Source organism: Ictalurus punctatus, chromosome 4 (genome assembly GCF_001660625.3).
Source record: "Ictalurus punctatus breed USDA103 chromosome 4, Coco_2.0, whole genome shotgun sequence".
Classification (NCBI taxonomy): domain Eukaryota; kingdom Metazoa; phylum Chordata; class Actinopteri; order Siluriformes; family Ictaluridae; genus Ictalurus; species Ictalurus punctatus.
Window position 1 is genome coordinate 35066892 of NC_071284.1, and position 17500 is coordinate 35084391.

The 17500-nt window shown below is 39.1% G+C and overlaps 2 protein-coding genes across 20 annotated transcripts in view; one reads left to right on the plus strand and one right to left on the minus strand.

The window, feature by feature from the left end:
- The window catches only part of LOC108264148 (uncharacterized), a 332110-nt gene that overhangs the window by 126595 nt on the left and 188015 nt on the right, over nucleotides 1-17500 (minus strand). The gene's annotated exons all lie outside the window — the stretch shown is intronic.
- Nucleotides 1-17500, plus strand: part of LOC124627784 (uncharacterized) — a 199979-nt gene that overhangs the window by 58504 nt on the left and 123975 nt on the right. For all 6 annotated transcript variants that reach the window (XM_053678246.1, XM_053678241.1, XM_053678243.1 and 3 more), the window contains exons 56-75: nucleotides 454-627; nucleotides 1271-1444; nucleotides 1613-1786; nucleotides 1967-2140; nucleotides 2733-2900; nucleotides 3956-4129; nucleotides 4237-4410; nucleotides 10913-11086; nucleotides 11483-11653; nucleotides 11954-12124; nucleotides 12393-12566; nucleotides 13424-13597; nucleotides 13766-13939; nucleotides 14120-14293; nucleotides 14912-15079; nucleotides 15364-15537; nucleotides 15997-16170; nucleotides 16284-16451; nucleotides 16609-16782; nucleotides 17289-17462. In XM_053678246.1, the coding sequence (XP_053534221.1) occupies nucleotides 454-627; nucleotides 1271-1444; nucleotides 1613-1786; nucleotides 1967-2140; nucleotides 2733-2900; nucleotides 3956-4129; nucleotides 4237-4410; nucleotides 10913-11086; nucleotides 11483-11653; nucleotides 11954-12124; nucleotides 12393-12566; nucleotides 13424-13597; nucleotides 13766-13939; nucleotides 14120-14293; nucleotides 14912-15079; nucleotides 15364-15537; nucleotides 15997-16170; nucleotides 16284-16451; nucleotides 16609-16782; nucleotides 17289-17462 (3456 nt within the window). The remainder of the gene's footprint in view (nucleotides 1-453; nucleotides 628-1270; nucleotides 1445-1612; nucleotides 1787-1966; nucleotides 2141-2732; nucleotides 2901-3955; nucleotides 4130-4236; nucleotides 4411-10912; nucleotides 11087-11482; nucleotides 11654-11953; nucleotides 12125-12392; nucleotides 12567-13423; nucleotides 13598-13765; nucleotides 13940-14119; nucleotides 14294-14911; nucleotides 15080-15363; nucleotides 15538-15996; nucleotides 16171-16283; nucleotides 16452-16608; nucleotides 16783-17288; nucleotides 17463-17500) is intronic.

The window sequence follows — 17500 nt, forward strand, 5'->3', positions numbered from 1 at the left end:
TTCCCAATAACACTGAATCGTATTCAGTAATGAACAGATTACCACAGGACAATACATGTGAGCCTGTTTGTAGAATGTTTCTTAAAAGCCCTCATTATCAGATATTTAGGCCGAATTTGCAATCTTCCAAACAAGATTTCTTAGAGGATAACAACATTAAAAACCTTTTATAACAAAACCAACAACACTATATTGTACTTGAGGAAAATATGAAGGTATTCTAGATATTGTGTGTTTATTTATCATGCATCAGAGAGTGAACACAATAATGAAAGCCTGAACCCTGGGCACACCACTGCTGACCGTCACTGAGATGGACAACGGGTTTATATTCAATCACACAGCATTAGGACAGAAATAAAAATATATCTTTTTATTTGAGTGATCGAAATGTGGATTAATTGGTAAAGTCAAGTTAAAGACACAGTTAAGTGTGATTAATTGTGCTTTCAGGCTCAGTGAGTGTAATCTGACAGAGAAAGGATGTTCAGCTCTGCTCACAGCTCTCAGATCAGAATCCTCCACCCTGAGGGAGCTGAATCTGAGTAAGAACAGGATTCAGGATTCAGGAGTGAAGCTGCTCTCTGCAGAACTGAAGAATAAAGACTGTAAACTGGAGACTGTGAGGTAACGTCTAATACACACTTCATCCGTTATCCAGACGCTGTGATAGAGCCGTGATATTCAGTACATTTTATGTCAAAGCATTGTGGTGTCTCTGGATTTCAAACAGTGTCATGGACAGTTTAGAAATGATCTTATTATCCACATGCTAATCAGATAATCACGATATTCTGTAAAATAATATAAAAAATGCCTCTAAACACAGGCGGGAAAAAAGAGATAAGAATATAGATGATGGAGGACAGTCCTGCATCTGTTTTCATATAATCATTCCTGCGCAGTCTGAAACATTTATGGAAGGAGTCTCCAGTGTCAGTAACTTTAAGTTTTTAGACACTGTAAAGTCTTCACAACAACAACAACAGTATAAGCATTTTTTTTATATGCAGTGTATATGAAATGTGGATTAATTGGTAAAGTCGTAATTTGGCCAGTGGACTAATTAATGTGCCTGGATCATTAATTAACTGCCTGAATAACATCTGTTCAGGAAAATGGATCGGTGAGTTTTTATTATGTACTTCATTACTTATGAAGGGTTTCTGGAAATTAAATGAAAGAGCATTCTCATGAACAAGTTAACAAAGCATTATGAACATTTCCCAAAACCCACCCGAGAATGATGAACTTTATTCTCCTTCTCCAGACTTTCAGACTGTAATATAACAGAGAAAGGATACACTGCTCTGACTAAAGCTCTGAAGTCAAACCGCTCATCACACCTGATGAACCTGGACCTCAGAGGGAACGACCCTGGAGACTCAGGAATGAAGGAGATTAGGAGTTTGATGAATGATACAGAATGTAAACTGACACTGAGGTGAGCGCTTTCCCCCAGTACATGTAAAATACAGCCTTAATTCTGAGTAATTAGTAAAGTTTTACTGTTTAGTTTTCCACCATGGACCAAACAATTACTGAAAAGTACCACTGCATTGGTGTAAATATAATTAGTGTTAGCATTTCTCTGTTCTTTCTCTCTCTACAGGTTGCTGAAAAGTCCTGATGCACAGAAAGCTTGTGATCATCTGAGTGAAGTTCTGGGTCTAAACCCGATACTGCAGACGGATCTGGATCTGAGTGGGAAAATAGAAGGAGACTCAGGAGTAGAGCAACTCTCTGCTTTACTGAAGGATCCACACTGCAGACCTGAAAAACTTCAGTAAGGAATTGACTGATCTATAAATCTGTGCTGAATGGTTTGTCTTTAGGTTATCAATCATTCATCTAGTGTCCATGTCTTTTTCAGTAGTGATGAGTAGTTTGAGGAGAAAAGACCTCCCTCTGCTACAGAACTGCTAAAGAAAAACCCACAGTTAAGTGTGATTAATTGTGCTTTCAGGCTCAGTGAGTGTAATCTGACAGAGAAAGGATGTTCAGCTCTGCTCACAGCTCTCAGATCAGAATCCTCCACCCTGAGGGAGCTGAATCTGAGTAAGAACAGGATTCAGGATTCAGGAGTGAAGCTGCTCTCTGCAGTACTGAAGAATAAAGACTGTAAACTGGAGACTGTGAGGTAACGTCTAATTACTACACAAACATCTAATACACTGACAGTATTGAACTCTGACTGTACACTGAGATCAACGTTCCAGAATATTGTGTTTCTTATCTTACTCACCATTATCGGTGTTTAATAGAGAGAACGACACGAGCACACAGAGCAGTATCAGAGCAGACTCAATAATTATCATATGAGAGAGAGAGAGAGAGAGAGAGAGAGAGTGTTAATAGAATGTTAGTGTATTTGCTTGTACCGTGTTTTGGAGTAGCTTTTTTAATGCCCCTATAGGCTCTCTTGGTTCAAGATAAAGAGGGAGCTACTTTACCTCAAATGAAGAAATTGAAGAAATAAAGTAGGTGCGAGGTGACACTAAGTTAAAAAACAAATGTTTGGCGTAGTGGAGTACATCATTAGCACTTTGGTTGTTTTACAGTCTTTCTCAGTCAAATAAAAATAGAGGATCACTTTAAAGACTCAATATAAAGACATTAAATTTTCTTGGTAGGGGAATTCAGAAATTCATCTTAAACTAAATCTTAACAGATAGAAAATGTTATATTCAAAGCTTTTAGATGAAATAATAACAGATATTTGTTCCTCTTAGACTTTCAGACTGCAGTATAACACAGGAAGGATACGCTGCTCTGGCTGAAGCTCTGAAATCATCACACCTGATAGAGCTGGATCTCAGAGGGAACGACCCTGGAGCATCAGGAGTGAAGCTGCTCACTGATGTACTACAGGATCCACACTGTACACTGGAGACACTGAGGTGAACAGCTATTATCAATTCATTTCTAATATACATCATTTATAATATACATATCGGGCTCGACAACTTATGTTATATCTCATTGTCATGTTGGACATCCTCGTTTATTAATAAGCTGTTATTGACTACAGTGATGGATGTAATATTTAAATGGCTCTGGTATACTGAAGGTTTCTGTGCTTAAAACATGAACAAACTTTATAACATATTCAATAAGCTTTTCAAAATGATTGTGCGGTACCATAAAATAATTAGGAATCTTAAAGTCATGATGTAGTATTAGTAATATTAATATTAGTATGTAATAAAAGTCAGTTTTGTTACATTTCCATTACAGTTTTTTGCTGCATCTCATCTGCCTTTTATCAGCATTTATACTTGCGGTGTAATAATGCATGTAAATGAACTAAGCTTCAGTTTCATTTGTTTGTATGCTAAAAGTGAATTATAAAAGAACTCTAACTCTAAATTTTAAAGTTTGGTGTTTCCACCTTGTCAGTAAAAATGACGAAACTGTTGGTCAGTTTTAAGAAACCCAGTGTTTGGAATGAGCCAGACCGGTCTGCTGCTATATTTTAGTTGGCAGAAATGGAATTAATAGCAGGTTAACAGTAAATTTGTGCACCACTATGCATTACAGCAATATTATACTTACCTGCATACAGACATTAAAATAAAGTGTAATTCAGTGATCGATGAACCATGTTTCATGCAAAAGAAGTCACGGTCTGTAGCAGTCAGCAATGTGAAATTTCTATAAGACTTCTTTATGTATTTTATTTTATTGGTAGCATCAAGGGTCTGGTGAGAATTACTTCTGATTGGAAGACTCAAAATAAATCTCATTTCAACAACAATTTGAACCATAAACTATAAACTCAACAAATAGGAGCATGTACATGTGATTTTAGTTAACCAGTGATTGGTTTTAAAACACACCATATCTTTTCAGCTGTAACGTTGTAAAGGTTGTAACGTCCCCATACCTGATCATGCATGCATGTCCTGATTTAAAGTGAGTTTACACTAAAAATATTCTTGTTTTTTCTCTGCAGGTTGTTGAAAAGTCCTGCTGCACAGGAAGGCTATGAGTTACTTTATAGAGTTCTGAATAAGAACCCCTTGCTGCAGAGAGAACTCGATGTGAGTGAGAAAATAAACGGAGACTCTCGGGTGAAGCAGCTCTCTGCTCTACTGCAGGATTCACACTGCAGACCTGAGATACTCAAGTTAGTTTTCATCAGTTATTCCCTTTCATTTTACATTTAAAATAATAGACAAAATGGATATAAAATAGATAAAATACTTCTCTTACTTGTTGTCTTTCTGTAAACAGGGTAAATAACGTCAGGATGAGAAATGAAGGTTGTGCTGCTCTGGCATCAGCGCTGAGTTTAAACCCCTCACACCTGAGACAGCTGGAGCTGAGTGGGAATACACTGAGAGGATCAGGAATGAAGGAGCTCTGTGGTGTGCTGAAGAATCAACAATTCAAACTGCTGAAACTGGGGTAATGTCATCACTTAAAATAAAACTAATAGTGTCCGAAAGAAGAGCAGAGGTCTTTAAGGAGACTTTAAGAAGACATTCTGACAGTATATGTATAGTGTTACTGTTTCAAATGACCAAATTTATGTATTATTATTATTATTATTATTATTATTATTAATACAGTAAATTCTATTTAATCACCTGCAAACACCAGATGCAGCTACAAAAAGTAACAGAAAACCTTCTAGAAATGTTATAAACACGTCACAAACTATCAGTTAAACTGCAGATGATAAAATCCTACAGGCTGAAGAAGTTCCAGTAACACAGTAATATACAATATATTATATATACAATATATATTATAACTGATTATATGACTACAGCAAGAACTGCAGTTACCACCGGCAAGAATTCTTAAAGCCACAAGGCCAACAGCGAGGTTTATAGTCATACGATATCTAAACTTGATCAAAGCTACAAGCAGAGACAGATACAGAAGAAGAGCTGGATAGGAAGCTTAACACTCTTTTAGTATATTCAAGTAAATTAAGTAGAGTAACGAAAAGCACAATGAAATTAGACAAAGTAATCTGCTAAGTCTCTCTCTCTCTCTCTCTCTCTCTCTCTCTCTCTCTCTCTCTCTCTCTCTCTCTCTCTCTCTCTCTCTCTCTCTCTCTCTTTCTCTCCCTCTCTCTCTCTCTCTCTCTCTCTCTCTCCCTCCCTCTCTCTCTCTCTCTCTCTCCCTCTCTCTCTCCCTCTCTCTCTCTCCCTCTCTCTCCCTCTCTCTCTCTCTCTCTCTCTCTCTCTCTCTCTCTCTCTCTCTCTCCCTGAGTGAGTGGGCGGAGTCGGAGCGGAAGTGAGTGAGTGTGTGCGGAGCGTGGCCGAGGCCGCTGCTCCAAGTTCGCTTGTTCATTTTTTCTATCTATTTTTTCTTAAGAAATACGATTTCCTTTAGGTCTTTGGTTTCTGAGAGAGTTCAAATTACTACTGTTTGTTGTACGCGCGCGCAGGCGTGTGTGTGTATGTGTTTGTGTGTGTGTGTTTGTGTTTGTGTGTGTGTGTTTGTGTGTGCTTTTCGCTGGCCTGGGCGGCTGTTTCCGTGGTGTTTTGGGAAACATGGCTGTCCCAGGTACCGGGAAATATGATTCCCTCACGCGGCGGCATGCTATTAAAGTAGCCACTACCGCCAGCGTTGAGGAGGTGTGTCTGGCTGTGGGGGAGAGTGTAGGATACGACAACATTCTGTCTGCGGCCCGGATGAATAGTGCTGTTGTGCTGTTTCTGAAAACGGTGGAGTTGGCAAACGAAATGGTGGACAGTGGAGTTGTGCTTGATGATGTGTTCCACTTAGTGCTTCCTTTGTCAACCCCGTCAAAAAAAATAATCCTGTCGAATGTTCCTCCTTTTATTAAGGACGAGGTTCTGTCCCAAGCTCTATCCCGCTATGGTAAACTGGTCTCCCAGATCAAGAGGATTGCAATTACAAGCAAATCCCCTCATGTAAAACATATCGTGTCTTTTAGACGATTTGTGTACATGGTCCTGAAGGACAATAATGAGCTGGAGCTGACACTCAATGTAAAGGTGGAGGATTTTAATTATGTAATTTATGCCACTACTACTACAATGAAGTGTTTTGGGTGTGGTTTATCTGGTCATCTGGTGAGGGCCTGTCCAGAAAAACGGGTAAATCCCGAAAATAGTGATAATGCTAACGTAGCCGCTGGTAACGAGGTTACTGCTGGAGAGGGTGTTGGGGTGGATGGGGCCCACACACCGGGAGAGGGAACAGCAGTACCCTCTCAGGTGGAGGCACCTGAAGCTGGCCCCTCTCACCAGGGTATCAATGTTCAACCAGGTGAAGAAGAGAAGGCTGAGAGTGAGCTGGATTTAGGTGATAAGGGTACACAGGATAGTACGGCGTCACTAGATAGTGTGGATCCGTCCCTTGGTGATGAAGTTGCGGATGATAGCTCTCATATGGAGACGGAAGAAGATGTGTTCAAGGTGCCCCAGAGAAAGAGACGGAGAAATCGCCCTCATGCACAGGCTAAGAGGAAAGATGGCGTAGAGGAGCTGAATTCTGGGGAGGTAGAGAGTGAGAGTGAAGCCTCCGACTGCAGTATTACATGTAGTGTAAATCTAAGTGGCTTTTCGAGCCATGAATATAGCGTGGACGACATCAAGGTTTTTCTGAGAAAGACTAAACATGCTAGGAATGTAAGGATAGACGAGTTTTTCCCGGATGTGGAACAGTTCATTAGAAAAACACGTGGGTTTATGTCAGAAGGGGGTTTCACTGATCAGGAGGGATACCGTCTAAAAAAAATCCTTACAAAAGTCAATGTTATGCTGGACAATAACGATAGTGACAGTCAATCCTAGACATCATGTATGTAAATCTATTAGTTTTCATCATTTTTATGAGTGAGTTTCGAGTTGCTTCGTTGAATTTAAATGGAGCAAGGGAAAGAAATAAAAGATTTTTGTTGTTTGAAACGGTGAAGCAAAAGAAAATTGATGTAATCTTTGCTCAGGAAACCCACACAGACGCTAATAATGCTGCGGACTGGGCCAGGGAATTTAAAGGGTTATCTGTTTTAAGTCATAAGACATCTACCAGTGGGGGAGTAGATATTTTATTTTCCAATAATTTTATCCCCTGTTCTTATCAAGTTGATGAAATCATAAAGGGTCGACTGTTAAAGGTTAGAGCTCAATATGAGAATAGGTGGGTCGTTTTTGTTTGTGTTTATGCCCCGACCACGGCCATTGACAGAATGATATTTTTACGAAACCTAGATAATGTCCTAAAAAATTGTGACTCTGATGATTTTTTGATTCTAGGGGGGATTTTAACTGTACAGAGCTGGATATGGACAGGAATCATGTAGAGCCCCATATGCCATCACGTAGAAGGCTAGTCGAATTAATGAATTCCTGTGACCTTGTGGACATTTGGAGAAATTTCCACCACATGCAGAAACAATATACCTGGGTGCACTCCTATAATAATATGCTCTCTATGGCCAGATTGGATAAATTTTATGGTTTTAAACACCAGTTAGTGCTTTTAGAAGTTGTGTAATTATACCGGTAGGATTTACGGACCATTGTATGGTTCTGTCTACTGTGTATTTAAGTAAACTCAAGCATAAGAGTGCGTATTGGCATTTTAACACCAGTTTATTGCAAGACGTTCATTTTAAGGATGTGTTTAAGTATTTTTGGAGTGATTTTAGAACAACAAAGCATTCTTTTAAATCGGTGCAACAGTGGTGGGATTTTGCCAAAACGCAAATTAAACAGCTGTGTCAACAGTATACCTCCAGTGTTACGAGAGACACAACTCTACGCATGAAATCCTTGGAAGATGAAATAATGGCGCTAAGGGAGCCAATGAAAAACACAGGACGGCAAGTATGCATAGAAAATTTAAGGATAAAGAAGATTTTATTGACCAAATTGCTAGACGTTACCGCACAAGGAGCTCTGGTCAGGTCGCGATTTCAGACTGTAGAGTGTATGGATGCACCGTCAAAATTCTTTTTTAATTTGGAAAAAAAGAATGGTCAAAATAAGATGATACATGGCCTGTTTTCTGATGATGGGACACTTTTAGTGGACCATAGAGAAATTCGAAAGAGAGCAGTCAGGTTCTACAAGGAACTGTACATGAGTGAAATCTCCATTGAGCAGGCCCATGATAACGTCTTCTTGGAAGATCTCCCTCAGGTGTCAGAGGAAGCACATGCAGACCTCGGAGGGGAGTTGACCCTAGAGGAACTGCTACGAGCCCTCCAGGGTATGGAGAGTGGCAAGGCACCAGGGATCGATGGTCTACCGGCTGAATTTTATAAGTCCTTTTGGCCTGAAATGGGTGCAGACCTAATGGAAGTACTGGGTGACAGTTTAGTCACGGGGCGGCTGCCGCTCAGTTGTCGCAGAGCAGTATTGACTCTGTTGCCCAAGAAAGGAGATCTACACGACATAAAATCATGGAGACCTGTCTCAGTTCTCTGTGTAGAATACCGACTGCTCTCCAAGGTATTGGCAAACCGACTTAGTAAAGTCATGGAAGAGGTGATCCATCCGGACCAGACCTACTGTGTGCCGGGTCGATTTATCCACGATAACATTTCGTTCATTAGGGATGTTGTAGAGGTCGGAAGGATTTTTAATTTGGAATGTGGTTTGATTTTAATTGACCATGTAGCGATACCTGTTGGCAGCCAGAGGGATGTTGATACGATACGGAAGATCACTGACGATTTTAGAACTGTTTCTTCTGCCAAGGTAAACTGGGAGAAAAGCGTGGCATTTTTAATCGGGGGATGGTTAGACGGCGTCCCAAACCTCCCAGACCGCTTACTATGGTGTAGAGGTGGTTTTAAGTATTTGGGGGTGTTTTTAGGAGATGAAGGGTTTATGGGGAAAAACTTTGAAGGGACTGTCGAGAAGGTAAAGGGTCGGTTGGAGAAGTGGAATTTTTTAGTTAAAAAAGTGTCCTTTAGGGGGCGGGTGCTTATAATTAACAACCTGGTAGCATCATCCCTCTGGCATAGGCTTGCGTGCATCGATCCTCCAACAGTCAATTTTAGTTAATTTTTTCTGGGATAATCTACACTGGGTTCCACAGAGTGTTCTGTTTCTCCCCAAGGATGAAGGGGGACATGGACTGGTACACCTGCAGAGCAGGACTGCAGCCTTTCAGTTACGTTTTGTGCAAAGGCTGCTACAAGGACCTGTAAATGCAAACTGGAAGGGTGTAGCATGTGCCATTTTACCGACACTTGAAGGGCTGGATTTACATAAACCTCTTTTCTGGATGGACCCGAAAAAGATGGACGTCAGGAAACTTCCTGTTTTTTACCGTAATGTTTTTAAAGTTTGGGGACTTTTAACAGTGCAGAGAGTACAATGCTCAAGTTCTCTCTACTGGCTGCTGCAGGAGCCGATTATAAAGGGTTCCATTTTTGATGTCTCTCAGAGGAAGCCGTTTCCTGCGCTTACGGAGAGGTTCCGCAGGGCTGGAGTCGTCACTCTGGGTGACCTACTGACCGTAGCAGGACCGGGTTTTGGGAACGCGGTGGCAGTTGCTGGGCACATAAAGATGAGGTCAGTCCGTGTAGTCACGCAGTTCCTTGTGGAATGGAGGTCCCTGTTGACTGAAGAGGTCTTTAAAATGCTGGAGGAATATTCGGAGGGCTAAACAGTCCCAATGACCAAGATCCCTTACCAGATTTTAGTGTCTCGGCGAATGTACATGAGTGTTCAGGTGTGTTTTTTAAATCTGAAAAACTAAGTTTTGTGGGTCCCAAGGTACCATCTGGGAAAGAACTGTAGAAAATGTGTGTACTGTCTCTAAATAAAAAGTTTCTGGACAAAAGAGTCGACACACCTTGGCGTTCTGTTCTACAAATAAAGGAACATGTAAAGCCACAGTGGAGAGCTTTGTACAAGTCACCATTAACAAAAAAGTGTGGGGATTTACAGTGGAGGATTTTACACGGTGCAGTGGCTGTTAATTCTTTTATCTGTGTTTTAAACCCTGATGTGAGTTATGAATGTCCTTTCTGTGCCGTGAGAGAATCTGTGTTTCACATGTTTATGCACTGTGTAAGATTGAAGCCTCTTTTTACTGTTTTACAGAGACTGCTTGGCCATTTTAATGGGAGTTTTACAATCGAAACTTTTATCTTTGGTTTTAAATACTCTCAAAAAAAAAGGTTTAAGTGTCAGTTGATAAATTTGATCATAGGGCAGGCAAAGATGGCCATATATGTCAGCAGGAGAAACAGAATTGAATCAAATTCAGGGGACAGCGTTTTAGTGGTTTTTGCGATTCTCTTAAAATCTAGGATACTAATCGATTTTAAGTTTCACCAAGAGATGAAAGACCTTGTAGCATTTGAGAATATCTGGTGTCTGGAAGGGGCATTATGTGTGGTTTTAGAAGAAAAAGTGAGATTTCATCAACTTTTAGAAGACTGTATACATACTGGTTGATACTTGGTTGCTTATTTTATATTCTTCACTCCTTTGGGGGTTTTGAAGGCAACTGGAAGGAGAAGTATTTTAATTATCTATTTATTTATCTTTTTATATATATATTTATATGTATATAAACTTATTTTACTTTTTTTTTCTTTTAAGGTCATTTGCAATGTCTCTGAGGGACCGAAATAGGTCAATGTAGCTTTTAAAAGCTTGTAAATAAAAGGCCTTTGAAATTCAATTCTCTCTCCCTCTCTGTCTCTCTCTCTCTCCCCCTCTCTCTCTCTCTCTCCCTCTCTCCCTCTCTCTCCCTCTCTCTCTCTCTCTCCCTCTCTCCCTCTCTCTCTCTCTCTCTCTCTCCCTCTCCCTCTCTCTCTCTCTCCCTCTCTCCCTCTCTCTCTCTCTCTCTCTCCCTCTCTCTCTCCCTCTCTCTCTCCCTCTCTCTCTCTCTCTCTCTCTCTCTCTCTCTCTCTCTCTCTCTCTCTCTCTCTCTCTCTCTCTCTCTCTCTCTCTCTCTGCAGGTTGTGTAAGTGCAGTCTCACTGAGGAAGATTGTGCTGCTGTTGTATCAGCTCTGAGAACAAACCCCTCACTCCTCAAGGAGCTGGACCTGAGTGAGAACACAATTGGAAACACAGGAGTGAAGGAGCTCTCGGATCTACTGCAGAACCCAAACTGCACTCTGGAGAAACTGAAGTAAATTATTTTTTACTTCTGAAATATGTAGAAATTTAGAAAAATAGAACGATGGATATTTCTATTCTAGTAGGTATAAAAAAAAACCTTTTGAACTGAATCTGGCATACTTATACTCTACGAATAAGTCAAAGAAGCTATTAAAAAAGTCTAAATTCTTTAGTTATAAAAAGGTAACCTCTGTAGCATAATATGCTTCATTATTTATTTGATGTTAATTAATCTAATTATATATAATCTCATGTGAAACGTGACAGTACCTGTGCTTCCCTTAAATAATGTTTATAAATGTTGGCTACTGAAATGACTATTAATTTCAAACCCCTCAGAGATGTTACTGTCACTGTCTTGTCACTGTCTCACCATGAAATGTGATTTATTAACATTTTCTTTCAGACTGAGTAAATGTAGTCTCACCCAAACACAATGTGGAGACCTGGCTAAGGCTCTGGAATGTAACTCCTCATCACATCTGAAAGAGCTGGACCTCAGAGGGAACTACAGTGTGTCAAGATGGAATATTTTTAGTTATGTTCTAGGGAATTCAAACTCTAAACTGATTGTGAGGTGAGTTTTTTATTTGTACAATGTAATTTTTTACAATAATGGAAATATTTTGTACTTTGATATAAATGAATAAAATTCAGCTGCTGACATTTTTTCCAGACCACCTGAAATTTTTTGCTATGAAAGTGTGTGAAATTTATATACATAAGACAGATCTTAAATCTCAACAGAGAACAAATAAACCAGCTGCCATTATGTCTGTTCTGGTTCACAAAATTTAACAGCAGGATTGTATGGGGGAAAAGTCCATACTCAAAGCGCTGATATCAGTATCGTAATGAAATGTGTTTTTCTCTCTAGAATCTTGGGTCCTGAAGCAGAAAAGGCCTGTGATTTTCTGACTGAAGTTCTGGGTACAAACCCCTTACTGCAGAGAGAACTGGATCTGAGTGGGAAAATATCCGGAGACTCAGAGGTGAAGCAGCTCTCTGTTCTACTGAAGGATCGGCAGTGTAGAACTGAGAAACTCAGGTATGTGGTCTGACTTCCTCACCTGGTACTTTTGTTTGTGTTCACATTAAATCTTTAAAGATATTAGTGTAGTGTATACACTGTTTAGCCCAATCAGTACTGCTGCAGAATCTACTGTGGTTCTGAGAGTGTGGGTGAACAGTCCACTCTACACGTTCTCACCACTCCATTAGAACTCGATTATTTCTTCTACATTGGTATTATTTTGGACGGTTGATCCTGTGGGTTGTTTAGAGATGTTTATCTCAGCGGTGTTCTCTGTGTGCAGGCTGAGTAAGAGCGGTATTACAGAGAGAGGCTGTACTGATCTGATATCAGCTCTTACTGCAAACCCTTCACACCTGACAGAGCTGGACCTGAGTGAGAACACACTGGGAAATCCAGGAGTGGAGAAGATCTCTACTCTACTAAAGAGTTCATCCTGCAAACTCCAGAAGCTTGTGTGAGTCATTTAATAGTATACATTACTAGATCACTGACGTTTTTACTTCACTATAAGTATATCTGTAGCATGTAGGAATAGATTAGTCAGGAACTCATTCAGGGGTGTGTTTCCCAATAACACTGAATCGTATTCAGTAATGAACAGATTACCACAGGACAATACATGTGAGCCTGTTTGTAGAATGTTTCTTAAAAGCCCTCATTATCAGATATTTAGGCCGAATTTGCAATCTTCCAAACAAGATTTCTTAGAGGATAACAACATTAAAAACCTTTTATAACAAAACCAACAACACTATATTGTACTTGAGGAAAATATGAAGGTATTCTAGATATTGTGTGTTTATTTATCATGCATCAGAGAGTGAACACAATAATGAAAGCCTGAACCCTGGGCACACCACTGCTGACCGTCACTGAGATGGACAGTGGGTTTATATTCAATCACACAGCATTAGGAGAGAAATAAAAATATATCTTTTTATTTGAGTGATGGAAATGTACATTAATTGGTAAAGTCGTAATTTGGCCAGTGGACTAATTAATGTGCCTGGATCATTAATTAACTGCCTGAATAACATCTGTTCAGGAAAATGGATCGGTGAGTTTTTATTTGCACTGAAATTACTGACCGTTGTATTTTTGAGGTAGAACTGCGTGCAAGCTCCAGATAAATTCTACGTGAATAAATCTTGTTAGGTGTATGTCATTTACAAACAAGGTTATGTACTTCATTAGTTATGAAGGGTTTCTGGAAATTAAATGAAAGAACATTCTCATGAACAAGTTAACAAAGCATTATGAACATTTCCCAAAACCCACCCGAGAATGATGAACTTTATTCTCCTTCTCCAGACTTTCAGACTGTAATATAACAGAGAAAGGATACACTGCTCTGACTAAAGCTCTGAAGTCAAACCGCTCATCACACCTGATGAACCTGGACCTCAGAGGGAACGACCCTGGAGACTCAGGAATGACGGAGATTAGGAGTTTGATGAATGATACAGAATGTAAACTGACACTGAGGTGAGCGCTTTCCCCCAGTACATGTAAAATACAGCCTTAATTCTGAGTAATTACTAAAGTTTTACTGTTTAGTTTTCCACCATGGACCAAACAATTACTGAAAAGTACCACTGCATTGGTGTAAATATAATTAGTGTTAGCATTTCTCTGTTCTTTCTCTCTCTACAGGTTGCTGAAAAGTCCTGATGCACAGAAAGCTTGTGATCATCTGAGTGAAGTTCTGGGTATAAACCTGATACTGCAGACGGATCTGGATCTGAGTGGGAAAATAGAAGGAGACTCAGGAGTAGAGCAACTCTCTGCTTTACTGAAGGATCCACACTGCAGACCTGAAAAACTTCAGTAAGGAATTGAATGATATATAAATCTGTGCTGAATGGTTTGTCTTTAGGTTATCAATCATTCATCTAGTGTCCATGTCTTTTTCAGTAGTGATGAGTAGTTTGAGGAGAAAAGACCTCCCTCTGCTACAGAACTGCTAAAGAAAAACCCACAGTTAAGTGTGATTAATTGTGCTTTCAGGCTCAGTGAGTGTAATCTGACAGAGAAAGGATGTTCAGCTCTGCTCACAGCTCTCAGATCAGAATCCTCCACCCTGAGGGAGCTGAATCTGAGTAAGAACAGGATTCAGGATTCAGGAGTGAAGCTACTCTCTGCAGTACTGAAGAATAAAGACTGTAAACTGGAGACTGTGAGGTGACGTCTAATTACTACACAAACATCTAATACACTGACAGTATTGAACTCTGACTGTACACTGAGATCAACTTTCCAGAATATTGTGTTTCTTATCTTACTCACCATTATCGGTGTTTAATAGAGAGAACGACACGAGCACACAGAGCAGTATCAGAGCAGACTCAATAATTATCATATGAGAGAGAGAGAGAGAGAGAGAGAGAGAGAGAGAGAGAGAGAGAGAGAGAGAGAGAGTGTTAATAGAATGTTAGTGTATTTGCTTGTACCGTGTTTTGGAGTAGCTTTTTTAATGCCCCTATAGCCTCTCTTGATTCAAGATAAAGAGGGAGCTACTTTACCTCAAATGAAGAAATTGAAGAAATAAAGTAGGTGCGAGGTGACACTAAGTTAAAAAACAAATGTTTGGCGTAGTGGAGTACATCATTAGCGCTTTGGTTGTTTTACAGTCTTTCTCAGTCAAATAAAAATAGAGGATCACTTTAAAGGCTCAATATAAAGACATTCATTTTTCTTGGTAGGGGAATTCAGAAATTCATCTTAAACTAAATCTTAACAGATAGAAAATGTTATATTCAAAGCTTTGAAGATGAAATAATAACATATTTGTCCTCTTAGACTTTCAGACTGCAGTATAACAGAGGAAGGATACGCTGCTCTGGCTGAAGCTCTGAAATCATCACACCTGATAGAGCTGGATCTCAGAGGGAACGACCCTGGAGCATCAGGAGTGAAGCTGCTCACTGATGTACTACAGGATCCACACTGTACACTGGAGACACTGAGGTGATTCTTCTATGAACAAGGACAATAATATAACTATGAAACATAAATGAATACTGTGCAAAGAACTTTGATAGAGTATTTGACTGCAATTTACAGTTTATTAGACTCGTTCTAATTTTTTTCTCCAGTGTATTTCATACAATAACAATTTCATTTAATTTTAAAGAGAAGTTATCATGAGAGAACCAGAAGAAGCCGTACTGTTCTTGTTAATATGGGTCTCTTATTCTGGAAACACCAAGTACGATTTATTTATTTATTTATTTATTTGTTACTTTTTGCAGTTTGTTGAAAAGTCCTGCTGCACAAGAGGCCTGTACCTGGCTAGATTTAGTTTTAGGTAAAAATTGTTTACTCCAGAAAGAGCTGGATCTGAGCATGAAGGAAACAGGAGACTCGGGAGTGGAGAAGCTCTCGGCTCTACTGGAAGACTCACATTGTAAATTTCAGAAAATTAGGTAAGTATTTTCTTTCATGCATTGCTATCAGCAGAGTTTTATTAATAAAATGTTTTCTACTGGGACCTGCTGTTAAGTATGCACAAATTGATTTTTAATGTATTTTTAATGACTTTTTTTGTTTTCTATAATTGATGAAACAACATTATAGAAACACCTGGGTCCTGTTACATCACTGGAATGTGTTACGCTACTGAAACTAGAAAGTAACAGAAGAATAGAAATGATCAACATGTTTGACATTTTCAATTAAATCTTAAAACAAGATTTAAACTAAGACATAACAGACAAGACTAATTAAAAGACAAATAAATTAATACAATTTTGTTAAATGACCCCTAAAGACCACTAATGCCCCAGATGAACCCAGAATACGTACTTTGGTGCACATGATAATAAAATGACGTGCAGAATGAAGATGGAGTGTGTAGCTCTGCTAACACAATATCTCATATTTAGGCTGAATAAATGTAACCTGACTGAGGAGAGCTGTTCAGCTTTAGCCAGCGTTCTCAACTTAAAGTCCTGTAGTGTGAGAGAGCTGGACCTGAGCAACAACAGTCTGCAGGATTCAGGAGTCACTCGGCTTTCTGCTGGACTGAAGAGTCCTCAGTGTAAACTGGAGATTCTGACGTAAGTTCAGTTCTCATGGAGTGATGAAGATTTAAATCAATAAGTCAGTAAATGCTTGTGATTAAAGTTCTTAAATACTAAAATCATGTCTTCCTTCCTAATTTTATATTTAGGCTTAGCATGTGTGGTTTATTGGAGGAAAGCTGTTCAGCTCTAGCTGAAGTTCTAAAGTATTCCCAGCTGAGAGAGCTGGACCTGAGCAACAACAGTCTGCAGGATTCAGGAGTCACTCGGCTTTCTGCTGGACTGAAGAGTCCTCAGTGTAAACTGGAGATTCTGAGGTAACTTCAGTTCTGTTATGAATATTTATTCAGGTCGGATTAAAAACAAGTAAAATATGGGTGAATTTTGGTATATAGTATATTTAGGTATATAGCGTTTACTGTGCTGAATTTGTAAATTTATTGTTGGCCTTCCTTCCTCTAATTTCATCTTTAGGCTCAAAACATGTCTCATAACTGCTGGAAGCTGTTCAGCTCTTGCGGAAGTTCTCAACTCTGAGTATTCCCAGCTGAGAGAGCTGGACCTGAGCAACAACAGTCTGCAGGATTCAGGAGTCACTCGGCTTTCTGCTGGACTGAAGACTCCACAGTCTCGACTCACAATAATCAGGTGCAGTAACATCTGAAATGATGTCTAATCCTTCAATAATTCTAAATTTATTGAATAGCCACAGTGAAGCGTAAATTATTAATACATTTTTATTAATAATTATTAGTAATTTTATTTGTAAATTTTTAATATACCAGTTTAAATGACTGCAGAATTACGTGTAATAAAAATAAGGACGTGTTCTGCAGACTTTAATGCTGTTAATACATTTCTGATTTTCCATATTCTCCACGTCAATGTCTGGTAAAGAGATCAGGAAAAACTGACTAAACTAGAACACAATATGATTAAACAGCAGGGTTTGATAAAAATAAAAAAATATTATTAGATTTATATTTAACTAAAAGGTGTTTAAGTGTGTATGCAAAATGTAAACATTATATTCCAAAGTAAATGTCATATTGATGTAATTATAAGATAACTGTTAAAGAAATTAATTGAAATATTACATTATTTACCAAATGAGATGAAATCTGTTCATTGTATTTCCTTCTTTCCCTCTGCAGACTGTGTAACTGCAGTGTAGAAGCTGAAGGCTGTGCTGCTTTGGCTACAGCTCTGGAAGAAAACCCCTCACATCTCTTGGAGCTGGATCTGAGCGAGAATAAAGCAGGAGACTCGGGAATGAAGCAGATCTCTAATCTACTACAGAATTCACTCTGTGTCCTACAAAAACTCAAGTATGTCATTGTAATTTCTTAAAACACGTGAAAGTGTC